The 19,315-nt window shown below is 43.7% G+C and overlaps 1 protein-coding gene across 1 annotated transcript in view; it reads left to right on the top strand.

Annotated features, from left to right (window-relative positions):
- Positions 1 to 19,315, top strand: part of SLC9A6 (solute carrier family 9 member A6) — a 231,675-nt gene that overhangs the window by 154,662 nt on the left and 57,698 nt on the right. The window contains exon 10 of the mRNA XM_086918671.1: positions 15,763 to 15,876. Coding sequence (XP_086774797.1) covers positions 15,763 to 15,876 — 114 coding nt within the window. The remainder of the gene's footprint in view (positions 1 to 15,762; positions 15,877 to 19,315) is intronic.

Below are 19,315 nucleotides of genomic sequence, written 5' to 3'. Positions count from 1 at the left end.
TGTGTGATAAAAAATTGCAGTTTGAAATACACTTGTTTCTAGGCTAAACATCCAACAGATCATACCTGGGCTGAAAACGCATTTGGGTTGTCAAATATTTTCTGAATGTGCGTAAGGGGCGGGAGCGTGGTCTATGAAGTAAGTTCAATTATTGCAGGAAAATGTGTTTCTTAAAAGCACTAGTACTCATTTAAAATTATTTATAGGCAGTAGATATGCTACTTTTGGTGTCCAGATCACTTTCTGCCACTTTTGTCCTGGTACACAAAACCTTTCGTGATATGACCTAAAAAAATATATATTTTCTTACATCCGTATTGCACGTACAGGTAAAACAAGGTGAAAACAAACATCTTTGATACAAGTAGGCCAAACCTTTTGTGCAGTGAAATGAATAGAACATTGCGGTGGAAGGCAACATTTGAAAAAATGTGAGTAGATTTAGTGATTTGAGGAGGATGGAAACATCCTAAGATATCCAAGGAACTCGGAGTGAGAACAGCGTCTATAAAATGGGGGCATAGGTCAATTCTACAAGAGTGGGAGCCTGTTGACAGCCACAAAATGGACATCATTGTGCCAGTAGCAGATGAATGGGTTGATTTTAATTAGTGTATTGAAACTAACTATAACCGAAGGTGAACCGTGCTCTTTACATGCAAAAAAAAGAAGAGACTGAAACAGGTTGTTGGAACTAGTGTAGTAACAGATCCACTGAAGAGAGCACAGGAGTCTTTGAGATGTAATGTGAATAAGAATAATTTAAACTTCACTTCTTCATGAAGGAGAGGGTGGTAGAAGGTAAACGAACACCTGTAGCAAGGTAGTTTGAGTCTTCTAGGGCTGCTGAGGAAAATATGTTGTTTTACATTTTTAAGTTATTCTGCCTTTGGGGTGTTGAGGCGGATGGAGCTTTTGCTTTTTGTTCTTCTTGCGCCTCCTGTAAGAGACTGTTTTCATAAGGATAGGAAGACTGCATGAAATGCTAAATAGGCAGTGCAGCAGCTTTTAAATGTGATATGACAATGAAGAGGTAACCAGTAGAGAATAGTTAGGTAAGGGAAAAAATTATAGTGTCTGCCCCTCAAGAATCTTTTTCACTGCAGAATGGCTTTTAATTGTGCAAGCAGTATGCCAGGAAAGTTGCAGAAAAATGCATTTACACTGTGAGCATGAGATATCCGCACTGTATTGCTAATACGAATTCTCGAGCAGGCATCAAAGGTTTGATTTTGTTTTCCGTAGGTGCCAGGAGCCAGTGTAACAGTATTTGACTTTTGTTGATGTAGTGAAAAGTTTGAATCTAAAATGAAGCATCTGGATTTGACTAGCATAGTCGGCAGTGGTCGAAAATCCAACGGGTTGCAGACAAAGGCAGTACTGTAAGTTGACGGGAAGAAAGAAACAAAGCAAAGCAGTAAAGTGAGGGCTTCGGATGGCAAATGGTGATCACTTTTGCAGCCGCTTTGATGTTCTCAGTGGCCGCACGGCTCACTGAGAACATCAAAGCGGCCGTGAAAGTGATCAGCAGGCGAACAAATGGTGCACGCGCCCGGTGCACAAGCACTGTACCCGATCCGGACTTTGGGAGCACTTTTGAAAGCCTTTACTTTATATCTCCCCAAAGCATCGCTAACGCGATGGCTTAGGCGAGACCTAAAAAGCAATCTACGCATGAGTGTAGATTAAAATCTCCCATCAGTAAGAGCGCTGTGAAACTTGGAGAGCTGGCAACAAAGTTACTGAGAAACTGTCCTAGTTTGCTTGCAATAGCATACTCCGGCCGGAATGAAATAGAGTGGTAGATATGAAAACGCAAACCCTATGCTGGTTTGAAAAAGTCAGGAGCATTCCCAAGATAAAATGTGAAGATAAAACAACCCTCTTCATTTTTCACCTTAATCTCAATTTTGTGAAGGTAACTAGGCCTCCCATCTCTCTGCCATGAGGGGAGGGGAGGGCGGGTGACACAAACAATTGGCAACCATCTTAAAACAAGCATTTGCAATGCAATAGGTCTCGCATTAGGAAAGTGTGAGCAATTGGTAATGTAAATGACAATTTTTTTAAATATGTGTTGGCTTTGAAAATATATAAATTAATAGCATTGCTAATCACAAAGCCAATAGCTTACACTTTCCTAATGCAAGTCCTATTGGCTATGGCAATGCTTGTTGGTAGCAAGCAAGGACAGTGCTGTTGTGGTGCTGAGTGATGATGTGGTTGGACCGAGTGATGTGGTGGTGTATTAGTCATGTGGTGGTGTATTAGAGTGATGGGTGGTGTCCCAGAGTGATTTGGTGGTGTCCCCGAGTGATGTGGTGGTGTCCCCCCCCCAGACCCCACCCCCGAGTGATGTGGTGGTGTCCCCGAGTGATGTGGTGGTGTCCCCGAGTGATGTGCTGGTGTCCCCGAGTGATGTGCTGGTGTCCCCGAGTGATATGGTGGTGTCCCCGAGTGATATGGTGGTGTCCCCGAGTGATGTGGTGGTGTCCCCGAGTGATGTGGTGGTGTCCCCGAGTGATGTGGTGGTGTCCCTGAGTGATGTGGTGGTGCCCCTGAGTGGTGTCCCTGAGTGGTGTCCCTGAGTGGTGTCCCTGAGTGGTGTCCCTGAGTGGTGTCCCTGAGTGGTGTCCCTGAGTGGTGCCCCCGAGTGATGTGGTGGTGCCCCCGAGTGATGTGGTGGTGCCCCCGAGTGATGTGGTGGTGTCCCCGAGTGATGTGGTGGTGTCCCCGAGTGATGTGGTGGTGCCCCTGAGTGGTGTCCCTGAGTGGTGTCCCTGAGTGGTGTCCCTGAGTGGTGTCCCTGAGTGGTGCCCCCGAGTGATGTGGTGGTGCCCCCGAGTGATGTGGTGGTGCCCCCGAGTGATGTGGTGGTGCCCCCGAGTGATGTGGTGGTGCCCCCGAGTGATGTGGTGGTGCCCCCGAGTGATGTGGTGGTGTCCCCGAGTGATGTGGTGGTGTCCCCGAGTGATGTGGTGGTGTCCCCGAGTGATGTGGTGGTGTCCCCGAGTGATGTGGTGGTGTGAGGGTGTGTGGGGGTGTGAGGGGGTGAGGGTTAGTGAGGGTGTAAGGAGTGTGAGGGGGTGAGGTTGTGAGGGTGGGTGAGGGTGGGGGAAGATGAGGGTGACGGGGTGAGGGTGATGGGGTGACAGTGAGGGTTTGTGAGGGTGAGGGGTGTGAGGATGAGGGGGTGTGAGGGTGAGGAGGTGTGAGGGTGAGAGTCCGAAGTAAATGGTGGCAGGGCAGACATCATAAGACAGAGAGAAGAGACTGCGTAGTGACTACGTTGGTCATTTTCAGAATCAGGAGGGGCAGTCTGCGAGGGATCAATGTGTCTAGAGGCAAAACACAGCGGATGTAGCATTGCAGCTAGCAAGTCGAGTGTTTTCAAGCTGAGTGTCCCTAGAGAGATGGCAACACAGCAACAAGCATTTGAGGAGCAAGGCTACTTTAAACAAGCACGGTAGGCTTTCACTTCCCTCCAGAAACAAGCTTTCAGCATTGCTGTGGCGGGAGGGGGGCGGCAGCCTTTGAACTCTGATGCCGAGGCACAGACAAATGGTGGTGCACGATGTGCACGCGGGGGGCAGGGGAGCGGCAGCCTTTGAAGTCTGATGCCGAGGCAAATGGTTATGTGGCTGTGCACGCGCATAGATCACATGCACTGTATGCGATCTGCAGCCGTTTTGGTAGACTTTTCTTTTCCGCTTACTATAATCTCGCCGGAGCAATGCGCATGCGCATTGGCTCAGGCGAGACCTAAAAAGTGAACCCTCGCTGTATCATGTCTCTTGTAAACATAATGTCCATAGACACAGAAGAGCAGTACACTCCTCATCCACTAGTCTGTCTCTGATCCCCTCAATATTCCAGCTCAAGAATTTATGGGTACCGAAAGGACATTGAGGGGCACGGTTCGAGCAATTGTCCGCCCCCTTCCCCAGTTGGCCTTGGCCATCCAAGTATGAGACTAAAAGTAGCCTCTTTTGTTGACTGCTAATGTTTGGTAAGAGTGATCAGTGTAATCCAGATCTCTCAAATAAATGTCTATCTTTAATCTCTGAACTTCCACTAAAAAGTGGGACTTGTTTCGTAGGAATATCACCTCTAAATGTGTTTGTGTTTTTAAAACTTTTTTTTATAAACAAAGCAAATTCCTTCTATGTTGAACATTTTCAAATGTAGCTAAACATGAGAGAAGGGCCTCCTACTAGTTTAAGCACCTATCTGATGTGTTTTAGTTGTGTGCTTTTTGTTCGCATGTCTTGGTTTCAACAACCCGAACTGTTAAGATCAAATCGGTCTTCAAAGTGCCCCAGTATCAATTTCAGTGCTTCTCTGCATCACTTTCAACAAAAAAAGACACCTCTCCCTGTACATAAAAAGAAGAGCGGTGAATGCCTTCTTCTGACTAGGGCAACTTAGAACCATAAAACCGTAAACCAAAGGTTTGCTTCATTCCTAGCTGTGAAAGCTCTCTTTATTTTCAGAACTGCAGTAACGCAAGTTGATAAATGAAGAGCGAATTGCAATTTTATCCTAGCTGATCATCTTGCCAAACCCATTGCTCCTTTGAAGGCTGTTCGCTATGAAGTGACTAGACATGGAGAAATTCAACTACATTCATCCCGAACTGAAATCCCTGCTTTTGCTTCTGGCTGAGATTCGCTGCACGCTCAAAACCACCTGCATTACTTACAAAACTTTGAAATAGAACACACTTACTTATCTACTCCATGAGCTACTATCAAAAATCTGTTCGAAACAAGACTCTTTGAATCCCCTGCCTCGAAAAAATAAATTGGTTTGGAACATCTTAGCTCGGGAGATCAGAATGGTGCTACCCTTTAAAATTGCCTAAATGCTGTCTTCCCCTGAAACATCTGTAACTATACAATTTCATATCTGCCTACTCTTCCTCCAGTTCCCACTTAGCCTCCATAATCTTAAAATTTGATCATCCAATTCTCTTAAGTCACTCGTCCCGGTCTTGTCCCTTTACCCTCCTCATCCTCCATATCACTATTTTCTTTTTGTCATCAGTGACACTGATGGATGTATTTATTGTTAACTGTGTATATACCGTTTGTTATATGTAGGATGTTATTGGACAGAATCTGCTCTATATAAAATCTTGTATGTATGCGTCATTTCTATAGTGCTAACCTTGCCAAAAAGCTTCTGAGCGCTAGACAAGGTCAATGACACTGTCAAGAGGCATTGAGAGGAGAAGCTGGGTGCGGAGTTGAACAGTTCATTCGTTGTGATGATGTGTTCTTTAAATTAGTGTGTCTTCAGCTCTACCGTAAAACATAAATAAATCAAAATCTTCACCCGATATACGGGTGTGGTGGGGCAGGTCTTTCAAGTGTGAAATCCATTGCACACTGCCCCCACAAGAAGCCCATTGTGATAAGTAAGTCATTTTTCTTATTTTTTTTCTTTCACTTCCATTTCATGTTCTGTCTAGGAAGGCGTCAAACGGCTGTAGCTGGTTGTTGTCTACTTATTGTGACCTATTGTTTCCAGTACATTACATACACTTACAGTGGGCTTTGGGCAGCCCCTTGCTCGTGGTCTTGTGGATTTCTTTTCTGTCTCACTTCTCTGTTCCTGTGTCGGTGTCTTTCCTGCCTATTCTTCTGTTTGTCCCGCCCAGTCTCCGTGTTTTGGTTGGTTGATGTATCCTTCCACTGCTGTCAGCCCTGGAATTGCAGTTCATGTAGCGGACTCTTTTCTCTCTCCCAACCCTCCTCATTCCTACCCTCCTCTTCTTATCCCCCCTCTTTCCGAATACTTGTGCGCACTGTAGCTATTAATGCCAAGGGGATGTTTTTGCAAGCATCGTTAAACTGTTAGCTGCGATATAATGCTAAATTAGCCCCCCCCCCCCCGTAGAATATAATGAGAGGCCCCTAAGTATCCCATATCTCACAGATATCCATTGGCTTTTGGCTCAGTGGGGAGAGGGAACCCTGGCACCGTACGGTCCTGTAGTAGGCCCTGTCTGTAAGCCTTCTATATGTGAAAGTCATCTTGATGATCTCACAAAAAATACTATAAAAAGGGGGGCAAGGGAAATATTTATCGACCTAGTGTCCCATTTCCCTATTCTATAACGTAAACTACAAAAGAGAGAGACTAGGTCTGAAGTGTGTGTTAATACAGAGGCTGATGACTAACAACTATACAAAATGAATCATATCAGGCTGAGAAATTCCCATCCGACCACCCTTATTGGCGGAGTATCGTCATGTGGGAGTTGGTACATGATCCTGATGCCGCCCCAACCATCCAGAAGACGGTGCGGAAATGGATCTGTGAGTAAACTCTAGCCAAGATAGTATTCAAAGAGTGGAAAGATGATTAAGTAATTTTTCTTATTTTTTTTCTTTCACTTCCATTTCATTTTCTGTCTAGGAAGGCGTCAAACGGCTGCTCTGTCCGTCGGTACCTCTTGCAGTCATCCACTTCCTCTCGGATGACTGCAAGAGGTACCGACGGACAGAGCGGGGCCTCCATTTCCCGAGTAGGTCGCCGGGCGAGGTGAGGTCTTTCCCCACATAAAGCTGGGAAAAGAAAAGAAAAAATTAGCTCTCCAGGATACATTGAGGCTCCAAGGTCCAAGGAGAATACTACTTTGTAAAGTATTTTTTTTTAATTCTTTTCTTCTTTCACTACACTTTAGATCTGCAGTAGCTAATACATCTATTGGTCCTGACGAAAGCCGGAAAGTTACTCCAAACTGGCTGGAACATGTTGACCGACCTGCACAGCGCCACTCTATAGTTATAATTTTTCTATGTGGACGTGGTTTTAATTTTGACACTTAGACAATTTTCATTAAACACATTTTTTGTTTAAGTAGTCAATTTTAGTTTCACTTTCACCTGAGCACTGCACTTAATCATCTTTCCACTCTTTGAATACTATCTTGGCTAGAGTTTACTCACAGATCCATATCTGCACCGTCTTCTGGATGGTTGGGGCGGCATCAGGATCATGTACCAACTCCCACATGACGATACTCCGCCAATAAGGGTGGTCGGATGGGAATTTCTCAGCCTGATATGATTCATTTTGTATAGTTGTTAGTCATCAGCCTCTGTATTAACACACACTTTAGACCTAGTCTCTCTCTTTTGTAGTTTACATCTTGATGATCTCCCCACCGACTTTCAGCAGCCAATTTTCCACCAATGCCGAACGTGTTTAGTAAATCGCCAACATGATCAATTGTTTCCACCTAATGCGGTCTTTCCCTGTCTCCTAGCAGTTCCTGAAAAAAGGTAAGTGCAGAACGTGAATGTATTAATGAAGAACTGACTTCTGCATCAATATTTTCCTTTGTGCTGTACCCTTGGAACAGGAATGTACAGCACTTTGCAAAAGAATAGAAGTAGCGCCTTCTAAAAGATATGTCTCTACTGAGTAACGGAAAACCTCTGTGGCACTTTTTGTTGTGCTCCTGGGGCAAATGTCGCCACTTGGTTGACACTTGGACGTTGTTACGGTGTTGTCTATCCAGATTTGATCAAATGTGCTACAGCCATTTTATAATAGCACAGTACATCTTGCTTCAATTTGGTTCTTCCTTTGCAACTGGTTGAGGCCCCAGAGGAACACATTTGAGTCCAGCAGTAGCAATGGTCAATTTGTAAAAAAAGTAAACAAAAAATGCCTGGGCCCTTGGCAGGAGTCCACTTCAGTTTACACCACCCATTGCCCCTGTTAGTGCTGCCAATGACAGTACCAACTCAACTACTAACAACCACACTCGTACAAGTGTGACAAATCAGATTATTCCAGGCTACCCAGCACTAGAACAATCGCTTGGGTGGCAATTATGTTTAATTTTCAATATATATTTAATTATTAAACAGTTGCTGTTGTGCTAATATCTAAATTAAACAAACATTGTCGCCATGTGGCTGACTTTCATACGTGCTTGTGCTGAGCAATGGCTCAAATTAAGCACTGAGAGGTTATTCGCTCACCCCTCTCTATTGCACAGCTGGACTTGGAAACTAAAAGCTGCCCAGGCAAACATGCTCAAACCACCCGCTCCTTTCTTCTCTTTGCGGTCTCTCTCTCTTTCCATCCATTATCTCTCTGTCTCACCTCCTTTCTTCTTCCTCTCTGATTGCTTTCTCTCTACCTTTACACTCCCTCGCTTTCTTTCTTGAAGCCTTCCCATGCCTGCTGCAATTAATCTTCTGGGAAGAGTGACAGAGGAACCAGGGGTGGCCCTGGACTTTCAGAATCGGCCTCCAGTCCACCAAGGAAATGGCCGGTGGAGTAAAAGGCCTGCCCTGGTGCCGTGTACCGACACTATTAGTTATGGCCTGGGTGTTTGCACCCCTTATTCCCAACTTGCTTGTTTTCCAAATAGATTGTCTTCTGAGCCATCCAAACCTGAATCTGGTCTGTAATTAAATTCTTCTACTCATGTAGGAGGGTTTAACTCTGGCTCTCTAGTCAGCGTGTGTTAGACCTGGCATCCTTGGCATGGTTTTCCTGTCTTTTTGCCTCTGCCTCCTGTACTATTGCTGTGCGCTGGATTTAGTTTTTTCTGTCTAGATGCTTGGGCACTTTGCCACTACTAATCAGTGCCAAAGTGCAAGTGCTTCCTCTGTAAATTGTGAATATGGATTGTTGTTTCCATGATTGGCTTGTTTGACCCAATACTAAGTCCCGAGTACAGTGCACTGATAGTGGCTCTGCAGCACCGATTGTGCCACCCACACAAGCAGCCTATCAAAGGGGTCTCAGACTTGCCATTGCAGTGTCTGCGCGCAGTCTCTACTTCCATGTCGACCTGGCAAGTTCACGCATTTGCCTAGCCCTAAACTTTCCTTTTATTATATGAGTCACCCCTAAGGTAGGCCCAAGGTACCTCTGTGTGCAGGGCGCAGTGTATGTGAAAGGTAGGACATGAGCTGATGTGTGGGAAATGTTCTGATAGTGAATAAAGTGTATTTCGTTTTTCACTATTGAAAGGCTATCTGTTCCATAAGATTGAATGGGAGTTTATTTATAACATCTTATAAATATAACTTTCCATTGGGACAAGGTAGGAAGGAGTTTAGTATGCCTGAATTCAGAATATAAAAATGCACCTTTTAGTAAAGATGATGTTTACATTGTGTGTTTGAAAATACCACTTTTAGAAAGTGGGTATTTTCTTGCTTAGCCATTCTGTGTCTCTCTGCTGGTTTGTGGATTGACTGTCTGGCTTTGGAGTGACAGGAGCTTGGGGTTTGCATTCTCTTCAGACAGCCACTGGGAGGGCTGGGGGGATAAGGTGTGTCCTGCCTTTCCTGGATGAGTCAGGGCTGGGCTGAATAGACCTGGGCTGCATTTAGAGTAGGGGGAGGAGATTTCCTCGTACCTGAATAGCCCTGGTCTGCCTTACACAATAATGTCTCCACCTCCTGCCGGGAAGCTGGACCAGAGCGGACAGAACTGGTCTTGACTGAGCACAGAGCCTCGTTACCACCGGAGAACAAAGGAAAATGCTGTATAAATATTGGGGCCCTGCATTGCGGGCGCGCAAGTTATAGTTAGCTGAACTAACTATAACAGGGGAATTTTAATGGTTTTGTACGAGCGAAATGTCCAACTAACTATAACGCCCCTGAAACCTATGTTTTTTTCAGTGAGTTTCTAAGGTTTTCGTAAATGCTAATTCCTAACTATAACGTGCCTGAAACCTATGGTTTTTTCAGGGAATATACAGGATCCATCTACCTGGTTTAGACCAGCATCTAAGTTCACTCTGATGACACCAAAGGATAATGTGGACGCTTGCAATGAACTGGATTATTGGAATGGCTCAATTTGGGTTTAATCAATCTAGAGGAGTATTTGTTTTTACAAATTGACAAACCTGTTACCCCAGTGCTCTGTCCGATTCCAAAAGTGCACAAGGATCACTTAAATCCTCCTGGCCCTCTCATAATGTCTGCTATTGGTAGTGTACTAGAGAGAACATTAAAATATGTAAACTAATTTTTACGTCCCTATGTGCAAAACCTGGCATCGTATATACAGGATACCAGGGATTTTCTAAAAAAAATATATGATCTTCCCAGGTAACCTGATTTTCTATTGGTAACAATTGATTTGACCACACTATATACGAGCATTCGTCATTCGGACGGTTTGAATGCGGTCAAATATTATCTGGGTGACCGTCCTGTGAAATTGTGGGCACATACACAATTGATCCTGTCAATGACTTTAACATGTCTCAAAAACAACTTTTTTCTCTTAAATTAAGAACTGTTCCATCAGATATGTGGAACAGCGATGGGCACCTGCTTCGCCCCAAGCTATGCAAATTTGCATATGGGCTGGTGGGAGGAGCAGGTGATCCAGAAGCAGTTCCAAGAGGAATGGCATGATAATGTGATGCACTGGAGTTGTTTCATCGATGACTTGTTCATCGTATGGAAAGGGTCAGAAAAGACATTGAATGATTTCCTGAAAAAGATACAAGTTAACAATCTAAATCTACATTTTACCAGTACTATTAGCAGTGAGAGTGTTAACTTTCTGGATCTGACGGTTTATATTGACAATGGGAAGTTGGAACCCAGACTGTTCCGTAAACCAACAGCGAGCAATACGTTGCTTCATGCAACTAGTTTCCACCCAAAAAATCTAGTAAGAAGCATTCCTTAGGGTGAATGTTTGCGCACCGTAAGGAATTGTAGTAGTAAGGTTGAAACTGAGCATGAGTTGAAGTTAGAAACGCGATTTCTAGCTATAGGTTATACCCCTGAGATCATAAAATCAGCTGTACATAAAGCCAGGCAGAGAACAAGAGAAGATGTCCTGTTCAATAAGATTTCAAACGCAAGAAAGGCCAAGTCACAGAATAATCAGTGCAGACTAGTGACTCCTTACAGCAATCAGCAGGAGAAAGTAAGGAACATAATATTTAAACATTGCCTTTTGATCAAGAATAATCCGGTACTGGGAAGTGAAGTTCAGAGAAGACCGCAAATAACTTTCAGATGCGCAAGATCTCTTAGACAATCCATAGTAAGGAATACTTTACCAGCAAACAAATGAAAAATAAAGGCACAAATGTGGCTCAAACGAGATGACTGTTTTATCAAGTGCACTAAATGCAAGGCCTGCGCCCATGGCAAAAACACATCTGTATACAGCTCCAACCTGTCCAAAAGAGAAAAAAATGCGTTTGGCGCAAATATTTTTTTAAAGTGTTAGGAGAGAGCTTGTCCAAAGCTATTTGAGAAAATAGTTATCGGAGGCTGTGATTAGAGCCTACTGAGTAAAAACACATGTAGCAGGGGGTGTCGCCATGGGTTGTTACAAAATGAGACAAGGCAGGAGTAAGGAGGGAATACTAAGCCTACTGACCAATAAGCAGCCACAGTTTACCGTGGACAATGACAAGTCAATAAAAAATATGGGCGGAGCTTCAAGTCCCTACCTGAATACAGCATGCCTTGCAGAGCGGCGCATGAGCCACCCAGGCTCGATCTAAACAACCAGAAGCATCAGTCCAGAAGAAACAGGGGTGACATACAATAAAAGGCGTTTTCCTACAGGCAGCCACTGCAGCGCATCAGCATTGCCACTGTTCAATTAGAAACCTGTTCATGAATTGTAAAAAAAAAACCTAAACATTCAAAGTACACACAGGGCCCATTGTTAGCAGACTATTACAGGAAAAGCTTAAAACACTGAGCGTAGCCATTGCTCCTTGTGTTGTAGCCTATGTGTAAAAGGAACCCCTGACATTCTAAATAGAACCAGGGCCAAGTGCTCATTCTACATTGCATAAGGAGTTACAAAAATGTCTGAGCATAACCACTTTGTGCTGTGCGCACTGCTATATTCATAAAAGCTAAACGTTCTAACTGCAATCAGGGCCCCGGGCCCCCTGTTAGCGCTGGCTTGCAATCAGCTTCAGCATCTGATTCCTATAGCCAGAATGTGCTTTTGAAGCCAAACATGTTTTATGAGGAGCCCTGTTTTGTAACTGCAGAATTAAATACTTTTCTCATACTATTAGCACAGCTAAAGAATGAAAGCCTGTACTTTATTCACTGCTTTAAATAAACATTTACATGATTGAAAATGATGCAATGGTGTCCTGCTCATTGCACCAAAGTAAGCATGCAATACAAAAAATACCTGATGAGTAACTTGCCCTATATGGTTCTATACTGACATTGGGAGGAGGGGGGGTCTGGTGACGTTTGAGGTGCCACTGAGACCGATTATGGTGATACACAGGACCATATCACATTGATGCCTGTTTTGTGACACAGACAGATCGATCGATCACAGGGAATAAGACAGCGGAGAGAAAATCACATACAGACAGAAATGCAGCAAGAGAGGCTCACAGGGAGGAAGCGAGAGATGAAGAGAGTAAGAGGCCCCAAGATAGAGAAAGATGAAGGGAATACATACTTACAAAACAAACAGGGAAAGCTCTGAAGCAAAGAATCTGAATCTGACAAAAAGAGATATGTGACCCGCTGAAACAGAAATCTTGTCCTGCAAAATGTACCAGTAGCGAAGAGGCATCTAGTGACCAAACCCAGCAGCAGCGATCACAAGCCTGAGGCTGTAAAGGGAGACACGGGCAGACTCTGGAACGGACACAAGACAGCAAACTAATATTACGGGACTTTCTCCCAGGCAATCACCAACCTCACTAGGCCGAAGGATGAACAGCAAGCCTGCAGTCTACACTGAGAGGCGGAAGAGAAATCCAGGAAATACCTGTGCCATCCTCAGAGTGACATCATACAGCATTCAATACCTGGGAACCTGCAATGCTTTGGCAAAACGTGCAAATCAATATGTCAGCAACAAGTCAGGCCAGTGAAGCTCTACTGAATACACTGAGAGAGGGAGAGAGGGAGGATGAGCAGAAAAAGACTGAGCGCTGAGCAAGGGGACAGGCACAGAAATGAGATCGGAATGAAACGGACCGGGCTCTGGGCAGGGAGGGGTCAAGGGGTGGGGGGTGGGGGGGGGGGGGTGTTGCTCCTGGGTTTTTCACTGCTCAGTGTCCAGCAGCCGGCCTGATTCCTCCTCCGCGGCGATGCCTCGCTCCTACCTCGGACGCAGCTTCCACCTGACCTGCTGCAGCTTCACAGCATCACCACGCTGCCTGCCGAAGATCACACAATCACGCAAAACCTGCTTTACCAGAAAAAACTAACCGTGCGGCCTGGTTTTACCCACAATGCCCATGACGTGTCTGGTCGGCATACTTTCAATTCTTTCTCGAGCGGAGGAGGGGCCTGCCTGCACAAACAACTTATGGAATATTTCCGCCTTTAATAGACTTCTGCGCAGTCACGAACATTTGTTTAACAAGCCCAGATCCACAGGGCACTTCCCCACAGGCGAGAGGCTGTTCTCGGGGCCCCGCAGAGGGCTGTGAAAGGCCGCGTAAAGGTGCTTCTCGGCCACCTATAGGCTGCAGGCTGGTCCCGGTGCGGCTGCACTACATGCTGTCCTGTGCAGAGTGCTGAGCAGAGCTGCACTGTCAGAGGAGGGAGGGAGGGAGGAGGCGATCTCGGGACAGGGAGAGACTGAAGGGGGAGGGAGGGCGGCCGATCCAGACTGGTGGAGGGGGAGGAGAGACACCGACCCCGGGACAGGGAGGGGAGGAGGGCTGCCGATCCCGGGACACAGAGCAAGACTGGGGAGGACGAGTTGCTGCCGATCGGGGGGAGGGGGGGCCGGGGGGGGCAGGACAGCAAGCGAGGAGCGCGTGAGCAACAGCACGTGAATGGCATGACGAAAAAAGGGGCGGGACTTAAAAAAAGAGACAAACGCCCACGGATCGCATCAAGGTGGGGAAAATAGTAAATGACACACCTCTCTTCCAATGGTTAGTCTCCATTTACGAACCTAGCCAATGGAAGAGAGAGGCGGGATAAAGTCCCACACTGTTGAAGTCATAAAATCTCGGGCTCCGCCCACACTGCTTATGTAGTGTGACGCTAGGCCCGAGACCTAAAAAGATCAAAGGGCAATTTTCCTGCAAAACAGATTTTGCTGTCTACGTGCTTCAGCGCCCTTGCGGCTTGAGGTACGTAGGCAGCACAATCCTGCCCATCCATAAAAGAGTACTTCAGCACTTAAGGGCAATAAAAAATGGTGACAAAACGTACCCTATGGCACGCCATTTCGATCAACATCACGCCATAAATGTACAGGGACTAACATACTTTGTCATTGCAGCCATCCCACTGAATACACGAGGGGGTAATCGTGAAAAGAAATTGAGGCAATTAGAATCTTGTTTTATTGTTGAGCTCAATACCAAATTTCCTGATGGCCTCAATATGGAAGAAGATTTTCACACACACCTATAAGTGATGATCTACATTTTATCAGCAACCTCCGAGTTATTTCTCATGTTTTTAACAGTTCAGGTTTTGGGTATAATTCACAAATACTTTTGTATAACAGACGAAAGATACACCGTATGTATTTTTCCAAGCCCACTTGGGCAGAATTGCTTGGAGTCAAAGCATGGTAGGCCAGAAAGAGTAATGATGGTCTCAAGGGAACACTGCCATTTGCATACATTTTGATATCGATATGGTGCCCACTTGGGCTAAATTGTGATGTATTTTAAGATCCGTTTCGGTCTTAAATTTGGAATCATGATGCTGGAAGTTTATGAATAATGAAATCATAAACTGAAACGTGTGTTTAATAATCGCTGTAAATATTATTTGGGCAAGTTTATGAATAATTAAATCATTACAGAAACGTGTGTTTATTAATCGCCGTAAATATTATGTGGGCAAATTATAATTTGCTATTTTAGCAATTATATATTTATGTATAATGTGGTCAATATCAGGTTCCATTTTTGTAAAACTGATGCCTTTCGCAACTGCTAAAGTAGACCACAGGCAGTTACGATGTAAACAATGAGTCTGTTTTCGAGTTTCATTCACGTGTGATCATGTGGCACAAAACGGTGGTGGTTAAAAACAATGTAAACTTTATTGCATTTGTTGCAGGTGAAACACTTTCAGCAGTGACCGGCGAATAAATTACTACGCAGAAGGAGACATTGCGTTGTTATCCTTTTCTTGAGGAGTTGTTTGAGATATATACAGTTTTTCTCAGGCTTACCTCTCCATGAACAAACTCCAATATAAAGTTACTTTTAAGGCCATAGTAATTTCAATAATATACAAGATTTACAGTGGTAATCTCTTTGCTGTCATTAATGTACTGAAAGACAAAAGAGCCCTTCATTAATTACCCTTCATTCCCAGTATTTCAGCGATTTCTATGTTCATAATTCTCCTTTCGTCGTTTTTCAGATGTGTTTAGATACAGCACTGAGATCATGACCATTTTAAGATATAGGCTATTGGAATACGTCCAATGTCACTTGTTTTTTTATACATTTTGTACAATATCCTGTACACACATGAATAGTTGAATCAACTGTTGCATTTAATTGCTGCTAGCATAGCACTTTTTTACGCCTTCATTTGACTTGATTAGTGAAGAGACTGTAGCGTTTATCAGGGAAACTGGAGACTACAGCATTACAAACCATGTAGATCTGGATACCATGAAGATACTGGGGCTAAGAGTGGGTGTGCACAGGGTACAACGAATGTTCCTTCAAAATATGTCTCTCTTCTTCAACATTGTCGGTGTTCAATGCCTCTTTAAGCTACTGTAATACAAGGTGTGCTGACTGTTTTTTCTTTTTCCCCCTTTTAGTTATTTGAACTGTTGAATTTCTTGGCAGAAAACTTCATCTTTTCCTACATGGGGCTGGCGCTGTTTACTTACCAGAAGCATGTTTTTAACCCGACTTTCATCGTTGGAGCTTTTGTATCCTTTAAATGTTTCAAAGACATACCGTGCAGACACACTCTTAGTGCCAGATTTCAACATGTTTGTGTATCACTTAAAAAGAGTGCATATCCAAGGCTTTCTTTGAGTCTATTCGTACTGTAAGTGAACGTCTCTGTCGCGGTTGTGCAAAGGGTGCCTTGCTGTTTGATCGGGGTAGCCATAAACAGCACTCGCTCCTTAAAGGTGTTCTGATGGAGTTTGCAGCACATGGCAATAAAAACAGGTGGCTATTCCAGCAGCTTTATTTGGGCAGAAAGCCAATGTGTTATATTTTTTGTTGCAGCAGTAGTGAAATGTGGCGTACATGAAGGGATCAAAACACCTCTGAAACAGGGGTCTACAATATCTGATACTGAAAAATAAATCGAGGCCATGTCAGCCAGTTATTACTTTATTAGGTCTGGCTGACAGGAGCTTTACTGGCCAGACACGGAGGTTGGCAGCAACATGGTGGCATTTTGTAGACGGCTCATGTGCCTGCCCTAAAACGGCTAACGCTCTGACTAGACCGGTACTGATTCTTAGTTCAGTTTTTTTCTTTTTTTTCTTTTTCCTGGATTATGAGTTTGGGCCACATGTCCACTTCAAGATGTAGAGAAGTTTAGTTTTTGTGTTGTCTTTTACTGTCCAAGCTTTTCACACAACTATGGTAGCAGCTGCAGGTAAATCTGTTCGGGAAAAAAGGATTTACTCATCAGTTGAAAGAGGTACTCTGCCCTGAGGCAGGTGCTAATTCATCATTAAGTGAAAATCTGTATTTTCCATCAAAAATGCCATACCATGGACACAAAGGGTTTTTCAAGGTGTGTAGAGAGAGACTTGAGATGACTTTCAAAGAACCGGAAACAGTGGTAACAATAATCGATGTAAAAAAAGCAGTGTTAGGCATTGGCGATACCAGCTTGACAAGCCTTGCAGCCACACACTGAGGCAGAATGGGCACAAGCTCAGTGGTCATGTTGGATTGTCTAAAGTCTGTAAACTTATTTGACATTATGTATGTTTTCTTTCCTCACTTCTACTTTTCTTCCTGAAATACAGTAAATGCAGCAGGCCCACAGTCTCACCATCTCTCCCAAACTTGTCCTCATTCAGACTCTTCCCTCCCTAACACAAATCAAGCCTCTTACACACTCATTGCATCTTCCAGTGGACAGACATTATAGGTCTTCTCTCTATCACTGGTGTTCAGTACCACTTTAATAAACACAATGTACAAAAATCCTCACCTTACTCCCAGTACAAACACTCATTATCAGTGGGCCTTTTTCATCCCTCTATTTTGCCATCCCAGGACCCCCTCTAAAAGCATGTTTTTGGTTGACAAACAGCTGCCATATCTACCCCTCATCTCTGACTTGTCGTCAGACTACGTATGGGGACTGTCACAACCCTTCTTGCTGTGATTACCTGCAAATACAAAGTACAGAGCACATTTAGATCAGAAGGAACGCTGTTATAAATGTGGGCAGTGTTTGCCTTGTCATTTTTGGCTACTTAACACATAATCAAGATTAGTACCTCCAAGTGTCCTTGGGTATGTGACTTTCTCCAGCAGGAGTTTCTTTATGGTAAAACTCTTCTCCAGTCCCCACCGAATTGTTTAGGGAGGAGGTAGCTTTCATCCCTTGTATAATCTGGCCCATAGTCTTTTCCTAACTTTACCTTTACAGCAACCTTAGCTCTCCCGCTCGTCTCGCGTATTCCTGACGGCCATCGTTAATAAGGCTGTCAGTAGGAAGCCATTCTCATTACTTCTTCGCCACTAGTTGACTTTGCAGATCACAGTTCATCACCATGTCCCACACACCTCAGTCTATCACAGTTAATGATTACTACAGTACTGCATCCACATCAAAGCTTGTCTTTAGAGCATTATCACACAAAATCGCAATTGAATATGTATGGCTTGCTGACGATGACATGTTATATATTTATTTTTAGGCTAGAAACCCTGCAGCTCGTTTAGAAGTTTAATTTAAATTGTATAGTTTAGGGATTTAACAGAAGGAGAGTTGAATTCCAAATAAAATATTAGCAAGCCTTCATTTTTAAAGAAGTGTGGATCTGAAAAAGTGTTGTGAGTGATGTTAAGCTTCTTGGAAGCTATTACTGTTCATTTTAAAATGGGTCTCCCCAAAATCTTGCCCCATTTACAGCTAGATAGCTAATTAGTGTGCATTTGATACTCAAGCAGATTTGGTTTTGACAGTTTTATGAGCGCTGCCCTTTTGTAGATGAGACTAGTTGGTCTTGATTTCAAACACTTGTTTTAACTCTGGCTAGAGTCCGCTGTGCCTCACTGTCCAAATTCTTAATTTGTTCTATTACACCTAAGCTTTCATCCGTCCTTGCACACCCATTCATAAATCCAAAGTAGGACCCAACCACCCATACATTATTCCTCCCAGCTCCTGTCTAAAGATCAGTGCTTTAGTGTATATAAATAACAGTTACCCAGTATATACACACCGTAAATAGCTATTTTGGATAGATTTATTTAATTGAAGGGTGTTTGTAACTATTTTCAGGATTGTTTTGCGGATTTCCTAGTTTGGGCACCGAATCTAGAAAAGAAAAGCTTGTGTGCTGCTTGTATTCTGGTTGCTTTTTTCTGCCATCATGGTTTTTGATCTCAAGTGTTAGAAACTCGAAAGGTTACCATCAAACCCACGTAGGATGTTTGGGATTTTCAGACTTTAAAGACGTGTTCCTATGGTATTTGTCTGTATTTATTGCATTATCCTTCACCTTCAGTTCTAGCATATTTTGGATCCATCTTGAGATGAAGTTTGCCAGATCGTCTCCTTCATTCGTCTGGTAAGGCCTGTCACTTTTAACTTGTTGCGTCTCGGGGCTTTGTCCAACTTTGCACACCTGTTCTCTGAGGCCTTGTTGACCTGTAACAGGGTGTCCACTTTTACTTCAAATTGGATAGGGGTGAAGTCATTAGCAAATTCTACTTTGGAAAGTTGTTCTCTCTTTGCTCAAAACGGATTGAGTCCTGGATAATAATTTCAGATGGCTGTTTGAGATCTTTCACATATTTGGCGAATTTTCTCGTTTCAAGAATTGTTGAGTAAAATCTGTTTTATTCCCAGTAAATGACTGCCCACCATTCCAGATCAAAACTGAAGGATTCCCATATTTGGTACATATATCACTAGAGATGAAACAAGATTTTACATTATAAATTAGAGGTACTTCTCCACTCCTTTTATTAAGAGTCTAGGTAGCGTGATCTCTACTGTGAAGATCAGTACTTTCTGCTGTAGTTGAGATCTTTAGGTGCCATTTCAGGTCACACATAGTTTTAAAAATTTTTTTAAAGGAATGTAGGCAATTCCTCATAATTTGCTATGCATGAAAAGTTCCTGTTGGATCTCACTACATACTTTGTTGCTGGCTGTTTGAG

This window comes from Lissotriton vulgaris, chromosome 4_1 (assembly GCF_964263255.1).
Source record: "Lissotriton vulgaris chromosome 4_1, aLisVul1.2, whole genome shotgun sequence".
Taxonomy (NCBI): domain Eukaryota; kingdom Metazoa; phylum Chordata; class Amphibia; order Caudata; family Salamandridae; genus Lissotriton; species Lissotriton vulgaris.
Note: the sequence above shows the minus strand (reverse complement) of the source record. Positions and strands in the feature narration are given on the sequence as shown.